The sequence below is a fragment of the Lutra lutra genome, chromosome 7, assembly GCF_902655055.1.
Source record: "Lutra lutra chromosome 7, mLutLut1.2, whole genome shotgun sequence".
Lineage (NCBI taxonomy): Eukaryota > Metazoa > Chordata > Mammalia > Carnivora > Mustelidae > Lutra > Lutra lutra.
The window spans coordinates 4,605,733-4,620,151 of NC_062284.1; the positions used below are offsets into that span (position 1 = coordinate 4,605,733).

General features: G+C 49.6%; 1 protein-coding gene across 1 annotated transcript; it reads left to right on the plus strand.

Annotated features, from left to right (window-relative positions):
- The first annotated feature begins 667 nt into the window (after positions 1 to 667).
- WDR73 (WD repeat domain 73) lies at positions 668 to 14,171 on the plus strand. The gene is made up of 9 exons (XM_047738021.1): positions 668 to 785; positions 1,306 to 1,373; positions 1,697 to 1,785; positions 3,109 to 3,197; positions 3,841 to 3,905; positions 10,683 to 10,847; positions 11,156 to 11,515; positions 13,019 to 13,311; positions 13,633 to 14,171. The coding sequence occupies exons 1-8, from the start codon at positions 745 to 747 to the stop codon at positions 13,252 to 13,254; spliced, it is 1,113 nt and encodes a 370-aa protein (XP_047593977.1). The 5' UTR covers positions 668 to 744; the 3' UTR covers positions 13,255 to 13,311; positions 13,633 to 14,171.
- The last annotated feature ends 248 nt before the right edge of the window (positions 14,172 to 14,419 follow it).

Consider the following 14,419-nt stretch of genomic DNA (forward strand, 5'->3'; position numbering starts at 1 on the left):
ACGCCTGGGTTCTTACTCTCACCTCTGCCACCTACTGGCACAGGCAAGTCTCTCCTGTTTCCTCGCCTGGACGAGGGAGCTGCCCTCCACTACAAGATGAGGTTTTGCTTACCCCATTCCATTTCATCTCTATGCCAAGCTTTGAGGGGAGTGCCCAGGGCATACAAGGGAGTGAGCCGGGCTAGGATCCACACCTCGCTGTCTGCTTACTCTCTTCTCTGGCCTTGGGTAGGGCTGCCAGATTTAGCAAGTAAAAATACAGGACACTCAGTTAAATTCTCATTTCACATAAACCAATGAATAGGTTTTTCGTATGAGATGTCCTAAGCATTGCATGGACATACCCGAAAAAATTATTCGTTAGTTTACCTAAAATTCGAATTTAACCAAGCATCCTGTATTTTATCTGGGCTTGACCCTCTCTGATCTGCAAATATTCGGTGATGAAACGGGCGGGTATTTGGCCCCCGAGGCCCCGCCCGGAACTGACATCCTGGGAACCCCTGATTTTACGTCATTTTCCCCGGAGCTTTTGTCAGGAGAATCCCGGACCCAGCCCGGCGACGGCACTGCGCGCTGGTGAAGGCGCTCAGTCTCCTCTCGGCCCCGCCCCCTGGCGTGGGACCACGCCTCCCAGCCAGAGCCGGCCGCGCCCACTCCTCGCGAGAGGGCAGCGCCGGCAGAGGAAGGTTCCCAGAGGCGGAAGTGGGGCGGCGGCAGTGGGGTACCGGAAGCGGCGTTGCCATGGAGTCCGCGGAGGACTGGCTGGTGGAATCCTTGCGCTTGTAAATCTTTTGGGCCTGGGACGTGGGCTCTGGGCCTGGAGTCGGCGGGGTGGGCGGACGGGCGCGGGGTGGAGCGCGCCGGGAACCCCGGTGTGGGCTGGGCCGACCTGGTCGTGGGGCGGGGCCCGGCATCTGGGAAGAGGCACCTCCCCGTGTGCGTGGCCTGTGTGTGGTGCCAGGAAGAGCGGTGGTCCTGGAAGATGATAATCTCCTAGGTGACCCGTTACTTTGCGCCAGCCTGAGTGAGACCTTGAACAAAAGGTCTCAGTGATCCCTCACATCAGCCTTGGGAAGCCCGGGATCTCTGGGAGTTGCGTTTTACAGATTAGGACCGAGGCTCAGGGATAACTGTGACCGGCCTGGCCCCAGTCACACGGGGCCTATGATGTGCAACGAGACCTGCTCCCAGGCCCGCTTTGCGCCAGAGCCTGGGCCCCCACCCACCGAACCGTGCTGCTGTCTCAGAGTTTTAACGGCTGTAGTGCTATGCACCGTGTGACGTTGTGTCTTTATCATGCAGGTACCAAGATTTCCATGCATTCGACCTTTCAGGAGCCACTCGAGTCCTCGAATGGATTGGTGACAAAGGTGATCTGCCCTGCTTGGCTCTGAAGGAGATGGACTCTTACTCCTCAGGCTGGACCTCTTAATGCTAGCTCAGCCGGAAGGGACCCAACCCACACTTCTGGGAGTCTGAGGCCTCCTCTTGGTCTTGTAGCAATTTCCGCCCTGTGGGCACTTAACATTCCCTTAGTACGATCTAGATCCTTTCCATTCCCCAATACAAGGCTGCATACCAGTAGTGGAGGAGTTTATCTTTGCTTTGGAGGTTTTGGTGAAATTTCTGGACACAGCTACAGTCCAGGATCTTTCTAGCAGTTTGGCACAGCTACTTCTGCTTCTTTTTCCAGGAGTCTTCGTTGCTGGCTATGAAAGCCTGAAAAAAAATGAGATTCTTCATCTCATACTACCTCTCAGACTTTCTGTAAAAGAAAACCAGGTAACTTGAAATATGAACACTGAATATATGCGTCTACTTTTTATTCATTTATTAAACCTTTAGAGAGTTTCTCCACCTACTAGGTATCATCCTGGATACTAGACAGAGAGAGGGACAAGCCCTGGTCCTGCCTGCTTATGTCACAGGGAGGCAGGGATGCACAGAGATAAGTGCTACAGGATGTCTGAGGTTTACAGAGGGATCCTAGAAGAAGGGGTCAGTTTTACTTTATCAAAAATAGATTTAGGGAGTTATTGGCGTGTAGAGGGTGGCTGAAACCCTTAGAATGGTTAACGTCACCTAGGATGACAGTGTCGTGTATAAGGAGTAAAAGAAGACGATGTGTTAAGAGCAAACCTCAGGAATGGTTAGAGGAAGAGGAATCCACAACAAGTACTAAGTAGGAAGAGTCTTTGAAGTAGGAGTCTCAGAAAAGGGCAGTGTTTCAGAAGCCAAGAGAAGAGAATGTGTGAAGAAAAAAAGAGTGAGTAGCTGCGTGAGGTGGGGGGAATTTCCTGCCTAGTGCTCTTGACCTTCCCCAGTCCCCACCACTGAGGCTTGAGCCAGGAGCTCACTCACCCAGACTGAGCCTTGAGGAGACACCTTATTTACCTCCTACCTCTCACTACTGGCTTTTCCTCTTTTTTCTTGTGGCTACCTCCTTTCCTTCTGCTTCCAGTCCCTCCCATGGAGAGAGTGGAGTCTAGTGGCTGAGAGCATGAACTTTGGTTAGACAGACTTGGGTTCAGATCCACAACATAATCCCTGTGTGACCTTAGAAAAGTTGCTGAAATTTCCTGTGCTTTTTGTCATTTTAGAATAGGGGTCGTTACAGTACGTACAGGACAGGGCCATTAAAAGAATTCAATGTGATAAAGTAGATCAAGCCCTGAACACAGAGCCTGATGCAGTGAACACTGGATGACTGGTGGCTGCTACATTTTTATTGCTAGAAGAACCCACCTGACTTTCAGTGGGAGCTGGGGAGGAAAGGGGATAGGGTAGTTGACTGATACATTCCAGCTGTTTTGGATGAAGCTATGAAGCTTGGGTGACTCCTCTAAGGAGGCCTGGAGTATGACACTTGTGCTGTAGTGAAAGGGCCCAGGGAAAGGTTGGGAGAAGGGTTTTGGATGTGCAGGAAGCCAGGAAGGCTGTGTAGGCAGCTGAGACCAACATTTACCGGTGGCAGCACACCGAGGCCCGGCAGGGAGAAGCATCTGTTGCCAGCGAGGGGCTTCGTGCCAGCATCTAACCCGGAGCTCATCGGAGGTGCGTCTCTGGAAAGCAGGCTCTCTGATGCTCCACCCCTTTGTATTTTAGGGCTTATGCCCAGAAAGAGATTTCAAGGTGTGCCATGGAGGGTTTTCAGACGCGTCTGTCTTTGAGCTGAAGCACGTGCCAGACACCAGGTATGGTCAGCTCTGTGACTCTGACCTTCCATTCAGGGTGGAGTGGCTGGAGCTGTCAGGGGTGTCCTGCCTCTTTAGCACCGTCTTGACCCCTACCCATTCAGCACACGGGCACGCGTGCGCGCGCGCGCGCACACACACACGCGGCTTTGGAATATTAAAAAAAAACCAACAAAACATTGGTAGCTTGATGGTCCCTCCCAGACCACAGACCTTTGAACTAACAGGTCGCTGGAGTTGTCCCAAGGAATACAGAGTAGAAGGATGCCTTTAGTTTCTCAAAGAACTGGTGGTGGGGAGTTGGGACTAATCGTCCCAGCTGGCAGAGATGGAGAGTCTCCAGGTTAGGGTTGTGTGTTCAGGCTCCATGCTCATGTCCTCTCGGATACATCATGCCCTAGGGATGCCTGGGCTCAGTCCCACGACCCTCCATGAGCTCTGGGTCTGTCCCTCAAGTGCCGGAAGCTGCTCCTTGTCTGTGAAATGAGGGTGACTGGTCTTGATGATCTCTCCGTGCAGTAAGCTTTTCTGGTATGGGGAGTGTAGGGACCCCAAGCTGAGCAGGCCGGGAAGGGAAAAGGCCGGCAGGTATGTGAGTGAGCTCCCCACTCGCTAGACTAATCCTTCTGTCTGTTATGAATAGGTTGCTGGTAACCACTGGTCTACCCGGTTCTTACCTGCACGTGTGGCAGGTCGCAGAGGACAGTGGTGAGTGAATTTGACTTGGTGGGGCTGGGTTGTGGGAAAGCTTGATACCCATACACTCCGGCTCCTAATCTAGGCCAGTTAAGAAGGAGTCACAGAGCCAGGTGGGAATTAAAACGCAGTATCTAATTTAACGTGGGCAAAGATGAGTGGGCAAAGCTCCCCGATGGAGCTTCCTGTAACTTGCTTCAGGAGTTCAGTTCCCCTCCCTAGTCGTAGGCCGAGCACCTGCCGTACTCTGTGCCTCTCCCCAGGCCAGGGCAGAGGCGAGGGCAGAGCTGGGGCCACTCAGGTGAGCTCACCTCTGGGAGGAGAAGGAGGAGGTGGCGGTGGCAAGGAGATCACAGGGATGGAAAATAATGAGGGAGCAAGAGGCACAGCCTACCAGTCTCCCTCTTCGTGAAGTACTCTACTCCCTAATGGGAACAGGAAAAGGAGCCGGAAGTGTTAATCCTGTTCCCTTTGGGAGGGAAGGGAGCTCATTCACACGGAATAGCCTTCCCTTCCGCAGTGGGTGTGCAGGTTCCCCTGCCAGGCAGGCACCAAGAGCGGGCAGCCCTGATCCAGCCCCTTCCATCCCTCCTCCAGCTAGAGCATTGTTGGCCAGAACAGAATTGTGCCTCGGAGGCACAGGCCACTGTTCTTGGAACTGCCTCTTTGCTTGTGTGATGCTCCGCCCCTGGTCCCTGCGCGGCCTCCCTTGGCTACTTCCCAGAGCCCGGCTGGTAGCTCCTGGCTTCTCCCCAGGATGTGCTGGTCCAGAAAGGTGGTTCTTGTGCTTTTGCAAGATCACAGACTCAGGGCTTTCCTTTGTTGTGTCCTCTTTGTCACTTGTCTAATGCTATAGCGTCCACTTTGTATCATTGACTTGCAGTTATGATTGTTTATTTTCTTAAATTTTAATGAAATTCACACATTTTAAGTGTACAATTCAGTGATTTCTAGTACATTTAACTAATTGTGCAACTATCACTATAAGTCCATTTTAGAACATTTTCATGACCCAAGTGAGATCTGTTTTGCCACTTCCTGTTACTCCCCATTCCCACACCCTGCCCCACTAATCTACTTTCTGCCTCTGTAATAGATTTGCCTCTTCTGAACATTTCCTATCATACGATGGGTGGTCTCTTGTATGTGGCTTCTTTCACTCAGTGTCACACTTTGAGGTCTGTCCTGTCGTACCACGGGAGGGCATCTGGTTCCCCAGGCACAGTCAGGACGAAAGGCAGGGACCCAGCATATAGCACTAGTTCCTTTTTTTGGCTGAGTAATATTCCACTGCGTGTGTGTGCTGCACTTGCCTATCTGTCCACCAGCTGTTGGCTGTTACCATGTATGAGTCTCAGTGTGGACATGTTTTCATTTCCCTTGGACAGACACTTAGGAGTGAAATCGCTGGATAATGTGGTAAATTTATGTTTGATTTTTTTAAAGACATTTCCAAACTGTTTTCCAGAATGGCTTCATTATTTACATTCCCACCAACAGTGTATGAGATATTCTGTTTTCCCATGTCCTCATCAACATTTGTTAAAGCATCCTAGTGACAGTGAAATTTTTTTCTCTTTGTGCCTTTCATGTTCATCTTTTTAATAACTAATAATATTGAGCATCTTTCCCTGTGCTCATTAGCCATTCATAGGTCTTCTTCGGGGAATGCCTACTCATATCTTCGTGAGAGAGTTTTGTTATTTTTTTCCCACGCCCTCACAGGCTGAAGACAGTATGCTGTCCTGGGCCCTTTGATGTTCTGGATTCACTGTACATTTAATAGATACTTGTTCAGATTAATCAATAATCTGCATAAGGTAACAGTAATATTAATAAGCATACTGTCCTCCAGGCACTGTACCAAGGACTTTCCATGACTGATCTCATTAAATTCTTAGGAGTCTGAGAACAGACCATCCCAGAGAGGCTGAGTTGTTGAAAGACATGAAGACAGTAGCCTGACCTGGCCGCGGGTCTGGTCTGACGTTAGGGTCTGCTCGGAACCACATCTGGTGGTAACTATACTTAGGAATAATCATTGATCTCAGTGCAGGTGTAGGGGTTCTGAAGAAAAGGTGGTAGGGTATTTACTGAGCAGCAGCGGGGTCAGTGCCTCCATTTCGCTTGGAGCTGGTCCCTGAAGGGAGATCTGTCAATGATAGGGAACATTTATGGGCTGGCTGCTCGGTAGAGCATGGGACGCTTGATCTGGGGGACGTGAGTTTGAGCCCCACATTGGGTATGGAGCCTACTTTAAAAAAAGAAAAAATTGTTCTTACTATGATTTGTAGCAGTAGTTAACATCTCATTCATTCAAAGATACTCAATGTGCACTTCTGATGTGGCAGGCAATGGGGAAGGTTCTGGGGATTACAACAGCAAGCAGAAACCTAGATGCTCCTTTTTTCTTGGTGCTCATATTTGAGCACATATTTTGCCCATTTTTTGATTGACTTTTTCATCTTTTTTTTTTTTTAAAGATTTTATTTATTTGACAGAGAGAGATCACAGTAGGCAGGCAGAGAGAGAGAGAGAGAGAGAGAGGGAAGCAGGCTCCCTGCTGAACAGAGAGCCCCATGCGGGACTCTATCCCAGAACCCTGAGATCATGACCTGAGCCGAAGGCAGCGGCTTAACCCGCTGAGCCATCCAGGCGCCTGACTTTTTCATCTTTAAGAGTCTTCCATACATTCTAGATTTGTCCTATACGTGTTTTTTAAATTTTACTTTATTTAAATTCAATTAATTAACACATAATGTATTACTAGTTTCAGAGGTAGAGTTCGGTGATTCATCATTTGCATGTAACACCAGTGCGCGTTACATCACGTGCCCTCCTCAATGCCCCCAGTTACCCCTTCCCCCCACCCAGCTCCCCTCCAGCAACCCTCAGTATGTTTCTTAAAGTCAAGAGTCAAGTTTATCTCTCTCTCTGATTTCATCTTGTTTTATTTTTCCCTCCCTTCCCCTATGATCCCCTATTTTGTTTCTTAAATTCCACATATGAGTGAAATCATCTGATAATTGTCTTTCTCTGGTTGACTTATTTCACTTAGCATAATACCCTCTAGTTCTATCCGTGTCATGGGAAATGTTAAGATTTCATTTTTCTGATGGCTGCATAATGGTCCATGGTATATATATACACACCACATCTTTATCCATTCATCTGTCCATGGACATCTGGGCTCTTTCCATAGTTTGGCTGTTGTGGACATTGCTGCTATGAACATTGGGGTGCAGGTGCCCCTTCGGATCACTACATTAGTATCTTTGGGATAAATACCCAGTAGTGCGATTGCTGGGTCGTAGAATAGCTCTGTTTTTAATCCTATATATGTTTTGCTAATATTTTCACCCAGTCTGTTACTTGTCTTTTCGTTTTCTTAATAGTGTCTTTTGAAGCATAAAAGTTCTACATTTTGGTGAGGTCTGATTTGTTAGTGTTTTCTCTTAAGGACTGTACTCTTGGTGTCATATTTTTTTTTTTTTTTTTTTTTTTTCTTGGTGTCATATTTAAGAAATCTTTACCTAACCCACAGATTTTTTTCCTCTATGCATTGTTTTATTTTCCCCCCAGTTTTATTGTTTTCGTGGCAGCATTTAAGCCTGTGCTCTCTTTAGAGTTCCCCTTTGTGTACAGTGTGAAGTCACCTTTTTCCCTGTAAATATCCAATTGTCTCAGCGCCATTTGTCAAATAGCCTTATCTTTCTCCATTGATTTGCCTTGCTGCTTTTGTTGAAAGATGGTTGCTTAACCATAAATATAAGAATTTATTTCTGGACTCTCAGTTCTCTTCCATTGATCTTCATGTCTGTCCTTAGGCCAGTAACTTGTAGTTTTTTATCTTGACCTAAAAATAGGCTGTATGCGACAGTAGTTGTTTAAAGATGAGAGGGAGGGGAGTCTCACTAGCCATGTGGAGGCACCTGGAGCTGCCTTCTGTGCTGCCTTTTGTCCTGATGGTGCCTGGGGTACCAGGTGCTGCACAGAACCTCTAGCCCTAGGCTCAGGGGAGCTAATGGCCCAGTGGGGCTAGCTTTGACACTCCTTTGGGAGTAGCAAATCAGATCAAGAGTTCTCTTTCCAAAAAAAAAAAAAAAAAAAGAGTTCTCTTTCCTGGGGCTCCTGGGTGGCTCAGTGGGTTAAGCCTCTGCCTTTAGCTTGGGTCATGATCTCAGGGTCCTGGGATCGAGCCCCACATCAGGCTCTCTGCTCAGCAGGGAGCCTGCTTCCCCCTGCCTCTCTGCCTACTTGTGATCTGTGTGTGTGTGTGTGAAATAAATAAATAAAAAATCTTAAAAAAAAAAAAGTTCTCTTTCCCTCGATACTAGTGCAGAATAGTCCAGAGCCTGGGGAGGGTCGGCCAGCTGTTTTTCTAGAAGCCAGAATTTTCCAAAGTCCAGGTGCTGACCCACAGCTTTGATGTCTCAAAAACCCGATTTTGTTAGCACACCCTAAACGAATGTGTTTAAAGAGGCAGACACACTCAACAGACTCACTCATCAGACTCCTATAGAAACTGGAATGCAGGGGCGCCTGGGTGGCTCAGTGGGTTAAGCCGCTGCCTTTGGCTCAGGTCATGATCTCGGAGTCCTGGGATCGAGCCCCGCATCGGGCTCTCTGCTCAGCAGGGAGCCTGCTTCCTCCTCTCTCTCTGCCTGCCTCTCTGCCTGCTTGTGATCTCTCTGTCAAATAAATAAATAAAATCTTTAAAAAAAAAAAAAAAAGAAACTGGAATGCAGTTTTATGAGTTCATAAATGAAAAAATAAGTATCCCTGAAATTAGACTATTCTAGATCTTTATTTCTTTGCCTATAGAAGACCTGACCTCACCAAAGACTGTGTGATAAACAAAACCATAACAAGAGGAATCAGCTCAGAGGTTTTACAAATTGTGTTTTCACACGCAGTCTTCAGCACAAAGTATAAAGCTTGTGAAGTCAGTGCTGCCCAGGCCTTGTGCCATCCAGGCCCCTGGAGCAGCATCTGAGGCTTTTCTCTCCTTTTCTCTCCTCACTGGGGCTGTGGAAGCCTTTGAGTTAGACGAATACATATCTGAAGTTCTCAGCTGAATGTCGCCTGCTGTAGCCACTTTGAAGTTCAATGCTTAGTCTGGTGTGGCTCCCTCCGCCCTGGACAGGCCCCAGTGTTTTCTTTGCCTCCGTGGCTGGACAGCCCCCTCTCTCAAGGACACCACTGTCCCTTAGCTGTGTTAAGGCGTTTGCTCACTCTTGCAGGTGTGGGCGCTGTTCCGGTTCTGTAGGGAGTGTGCCTACCTCTGACCTGTTCTGTGTTGGTGAATCCTCAGACACAACCTTCTTTTATGGCCAAGTTCTTAGAGGTGCCTCGCTGTGTCTTTTGCTTTGATTTCCTAGTCGTTTCCATTTTCCATTTGAGGCTGGTTTGCTAAATGTGGTATGGATTCCCGGGAGGAGGGCATTTTACCACAGGCTAGAGGGAGGAGGAGGAGGAGACCTTCAGGAGGCTCTGAAATTTTCCACTGCATCTTTGAAATAAGTCTTTGAAGGCTTTCCCTTGGCCTCCTCCTTTCCCCTGTCAGAGGACGGATCTCATCTGAGACCCGTGCCCTGGCTCATAGGAGTAGGTCTCATGGAGTCTGTTCCAGGCTCCTTAAGAGTGTGTGGAAAGGGAAGAGGGAGCTGCGCATGTTCCGCCCAGGAGGGGGCACGCTGTGCCGCGGGTTTGACTCAAGCCTCGCCCACACTCCCCAGTCTCGGATCCCGAGCTCGGCTGTCGTGTCTGCTCCAAACCTCCACAGCCCGTGTGGAAGGAGCGATTGAGTTCAGCAAGTCCAGATCAAGGGCACTGAGAGTCCGTGGGTCTTGGGAGGAACACCCAAGGGCCTTCTGCATTCTAGCCCAGCCCAGACACGTGCCCCGTGCCCTCCTTGGATGGGAACCATTTCAAGGGACTCGCTGCCTTGTGCCTGCTTGCCAAGCCATGCTAGTATTCCTTCTCGTCTCTTCCTTCCTCATTCTGACTTTCACCTGTGCTTTAGAACCAGAAAAATAGCTAGGTGTCCGTTTTCTTCAGAGAAGTGGTGACCAAATAATGAGCCTCTCTTGGAGCCAGAATATACAAAATGGAAATATGCATCTCCCTAAAGTAGTTTGTGCAGCAAATGACTTGTTCCGTTCCGAGCTCTGCTCTAAACGGCTGTCACCAAGAGAAGCCTCCAGAGCACGGGGCGAGAACCAAGCAGGCTGAGCAGACACATGTGTCCTTGCTCCTGCCCGATGCAACAGTGCCACGGAACCCCCCCGCCCAGTCTCCATTTGGAGACATCGGCCTCGTGACCTTCTCCTGCTTGGCGTCTGCAGGTCGCTTGAGGCCATGGAACATGTGTTTGAAGAAATACTATTAATTCGTGAACTCTGTACCTGTTGTGTTCACTTAAGCTGTCAGTGACATCCTCAGTGCATTCTTGGCTTTTTTCTATCTTCGTGTGTTCTTTGTAAAACTATAAAAAGCCAGACTGCTCTTGGGGTTTTGAGATGGCCGCTGTGATTCATTAGCTCCCATTTGCAAAACTGTTTATAAGACAAATTATGAAGGAATTAAAGTGCTACTGACAGTTTCAGTTTTAGAAATGTGAACGTAATCCAGGGCATTTATGTCTCACGTCCTCTCTTGCCGGCTGTCAGCCCCCTTTCGTCCTTGATCTAAATGTACTAGGGAAGAGGCTGCCGGCTGTCCTCCACCTTGTAATACTTAAGGCCTTCATCGGCACCCCGGATTTTAGCCTCTTGTGCTTTCCCCCAGATGTCATTCAAGCTGTCAGCACCATTGCTGTGCTGGACAAGGAGGGCGGTCTCTGGCCCAGGGTGGCCATCTTCTCTTCGATGGCACCCGGAGTCCTCCACGGGGTGAGGCTCCACAGTCTGAAGGTCGTGGACCTGGAATCCCAGAAGACCACATACACCTCAGGTACCGCTTCTCTTCACCCCTTGCCGGCATCTCCTGCTCACTCCCATCCTCATCAGCCCCATGAAGAACTGAGTTCAGCCACCTGGCCAGCTGCTGGGGGAACCAGCTGGACGCGAGGCAGGCCCTGGCCTCAAGGGGCTACGGTTCTGGGGCTGGAGGAGGCAGTCCCAGGGACCAGTGCCATCCCAGCTGGGTGGAGCATGGCGAGGTGCGGGGGGGCTGGTGGGAAGCTTCCAGAGGAAGGGGCGTGTGACTGGCCAGATTCCTGTGATTCTAGCAGCTTTTCTCTGTCACCCTCTGTCTTCTAGGAGTCAGTGACAGTGAGGAGCTAAGCAGCCTACAGGTGCTGGCTGCAGACACCTTTGCCTTCTGCTGTGCCTCAGGCCGCCTGGGGCTTGTTGACATCCGCCAGAAGTGGGCGCCGTCAGAGACCTTCAGCCCCGGGGCTGGGGCTGCTGGAGGGAGGTGGTGTGCTGAAGTTGGGGGCCGGGGCCCTGGGCCGAGCATTGCCAGCCTTGGCTCAAACGGGCAGCTCTGTCTCCTTGATCCCCGGGATCTCAGCCATCCTGTGAGCTCCGTGCAGTGCTCGGTGTCTGCACCCAGCCCTGACCCAGAGCTGCTGCGAGTGACTTGGGCTCCAGGCCTGGACAACTGCTTGGCCATTTCAGGTACCGCTGAGCAGTATTTGGTGTCTGTCACTTACCTCCCAGGGGACCATATGGTGCTCGGGAAGGAGACTGCAGCCCCACATAAACTTGGCCCCAGATGTGACAGTCGCTCCCAGAGAAGCTCCAGACCAGTAGTCCACATTCTTCCAGGGCAGGCCCTTCCCCGTTCTAGCTACTCAACTTTCACATGGGTAGCAGACCTTTCCTACCTGAGCAGGAATTCGGTGCTGAGGTTGGTCAAGAGGCCTGCAGACAGTGAGGCACTAGGACAGTCACGGGGCTGGACCAGCAAGAGGTGAGAGGATCACAGAAGTGCTTCTTGGACTGCTTGCTTCTCAAATTCCAGCAAGCTGCTAGGTCAGCAGGCTCCTGGGTCTGGCCTGGCAGTTTCTAGCTGAATGAGGAGGTCTAATAATGAGGGTGTCTCAGAGTCCATGGGAAGGACCCATGGAAGGGGAGAGGTTGAAAGAATAGTCGAGAGAGCAAGAAAAGATCGTTGACAATGGCAGGATGCAAAAAGGGCAGAAGGGAAGAACCAGACTCGGTGGAGGAACGGTCTCTTTGGTAGCAAGAAGACAGCAGGATGGAGTGCGTGTGGGTATAGCTAGGTCATGGGGGGACGTGTGGGCGCTCCTCTGTAAAGGCTTCTGTTTCTGCCATCAAGCCAGAGGCAAGGCCATCTGCCCAGAGGGATCTGGATGCAGAGGGATTAGGCTTTGAAGCAAGTGGAGAAGGTTTGAAAGAGTCTCTTCAGCCTCAGTTTCCTGAGGAGAATAACAGTACCTGTTTCATACAGTGGTGAGGATTAAAAGAACGCATGTCCAGGGTCAGCCTCGGGCCTGACACTTCACAGATGAACAAAAGAAGTATACTGTCACCACCCTAGTGAGTCATCGGCTGCTGATATCAGGGGCATAGCTTACGCCCCCTTCAGCTGGCCTTGCCCCCTTCAGCTGGCCTTACGTATCTTTTTCTTTTTTAAGTAGTTGCCACCCAACGTGGGGTTCAAATTCATGACCTCAAGATCAAGAGTCAGATGCTCTACTGACTGAGCTAGCTGAGCACCCCTGGCCTTAAGCATCTTGTTACTATTTGATTTCTCATCCTATAGCCTGTTTTGGTGCCAGAGAGCAAACTCTTAAAAATTAGGGATGCCTGCCTGGCTCAGTCAGAGTGTGGACTCTTGATCTCAGGGTCGTGAGTTCAAGCCCCATATTGGGCAGAGAGATAACTTAAATAATAAACAATAAAAATTACTTTTCAGGGCTGCCTGGGTGGCTCAGTCATTAAGCGTCTGCCTTTAGCTCAGGTCATGATCCCAAGGTCCTGGTATCTAGCCCCGCTTTAGGCTCCCTGCTCAGCAGGAAGCCTGCTTCTCCCTCTCCCATCCCCCTGCTTGTGCTCCCTCTCTCATTGTGTCTCTCTCTGTCAGATAAATGAACAAAATCTTTTTTAAAAAATTACTTTTCAGTGTCAATCCTCTCTTTTCTCGTTCTTCCTTAGGTTTTGATGGGACAGTCCAGGTCTATGATGCCACATCTTGGGATGGAGCGGGAAGCCAAGTAGAACCTCTCTTCACTCACAGAGGTCACATCTTCCTGGAGGACAATCAGACAGATACTGCTCCACTGGTCACTACCCACACGTGGCACCCCCACAAGCCACGGACTCTGTTATCGGCAGCGAGCGACGCCTCCCTGCACGTGTGGGACTGGGTGGACCTCTGCTCAGCCCACTGACTCCAGCGTCTTCCTACCCAGGCCTGGAAGAAGAGGAGGAGCTGCTGTAGAGCCAAGGTACTGACTTAGGTCGCTGTTACCAGCCAAGTGGCCTTGGGCAAGTCAGCCAGCTTCTCCTACCCTCAGGTTCTTTATTGGTAAAATAAGAATAGTAAGAGCTACCTCTTCTCTGGCTTGTTGGGAAAATTAGAAGTGATGGATTAAAACACAGGAGGCCTAGCACAATAAATATTTGGTAGCTCCTGTTAGATCCGGGAGCCCCATTTCCCCCCAAGTGTAGAATGACAGTGTTTATCCCTGCCTGTATTCACAGTATCAGAGTGAAGATTGAAAAAAACCAACAAATGTTATAAACATGTTTTGTGAATTTTTTTACAGAACTCAAAATGTACAAGGGCCAATAAATATGAAAAAAGAAGTCAACTCCAGTAGGAATGAAGGAAATAACAATTAAAACAAGATGATGCGCTTTTTTACCTACCAAGTTGCCAAATGTGTCGAATAGTGCTTCGGACAGCTGATGGAGGGGCCCTGATGACCCAGCTCAGGGGGAACGAAGCAGCAGCGTGGTTCCTGCTCCCAGCGGTACACGGCAGCCATGTTCAGTCGAACCTGAATTTGTATGTCCAGTCCCCTGTTAAATAGCAGTTAAAATTTTCTCATCTTTCGCTGTCATAGTGTGAACGTTTGTACCCGTGGACAAAAGCCTATAGGATAAATTTCTAAAGTGAAAATTGCTGAGGCAGAGGATGTGTGCATTTTTAGGTGCATTTTTAGGTCCTGCTTGCGTGCCCTCCCTGGGGACTGTGTGGTTTGTGAAGGCAGCAGCGATGGGTGTCTTTCTCTGCCCTCCCCAGCCAAGTGGCCCCAGTGGCTGCCTTTGCCGGTCTGATCAATGAAAAATCCTTACTTGTAGTTTTTGTCTGTACGTCTTGGATGTGTGAAATTGAGACTCCTTGTGTAGTTAAACATTTAGAGGCAAAGATTTCTAAAGATGAGAACAGCTGGGATGGGGCCATAGGCATTCTCACCAGTACGCCTTGTGGCAGAGAGCGGATTGCCCCCACTCTTCAGGTAGTTTGCACTGGGACAAACCTGGCCTCAGGTCGTGCTTTCCCATGCCTGCCCCCAGCATCCCAGGGGAATAGACCCAAGGGGCATTTCT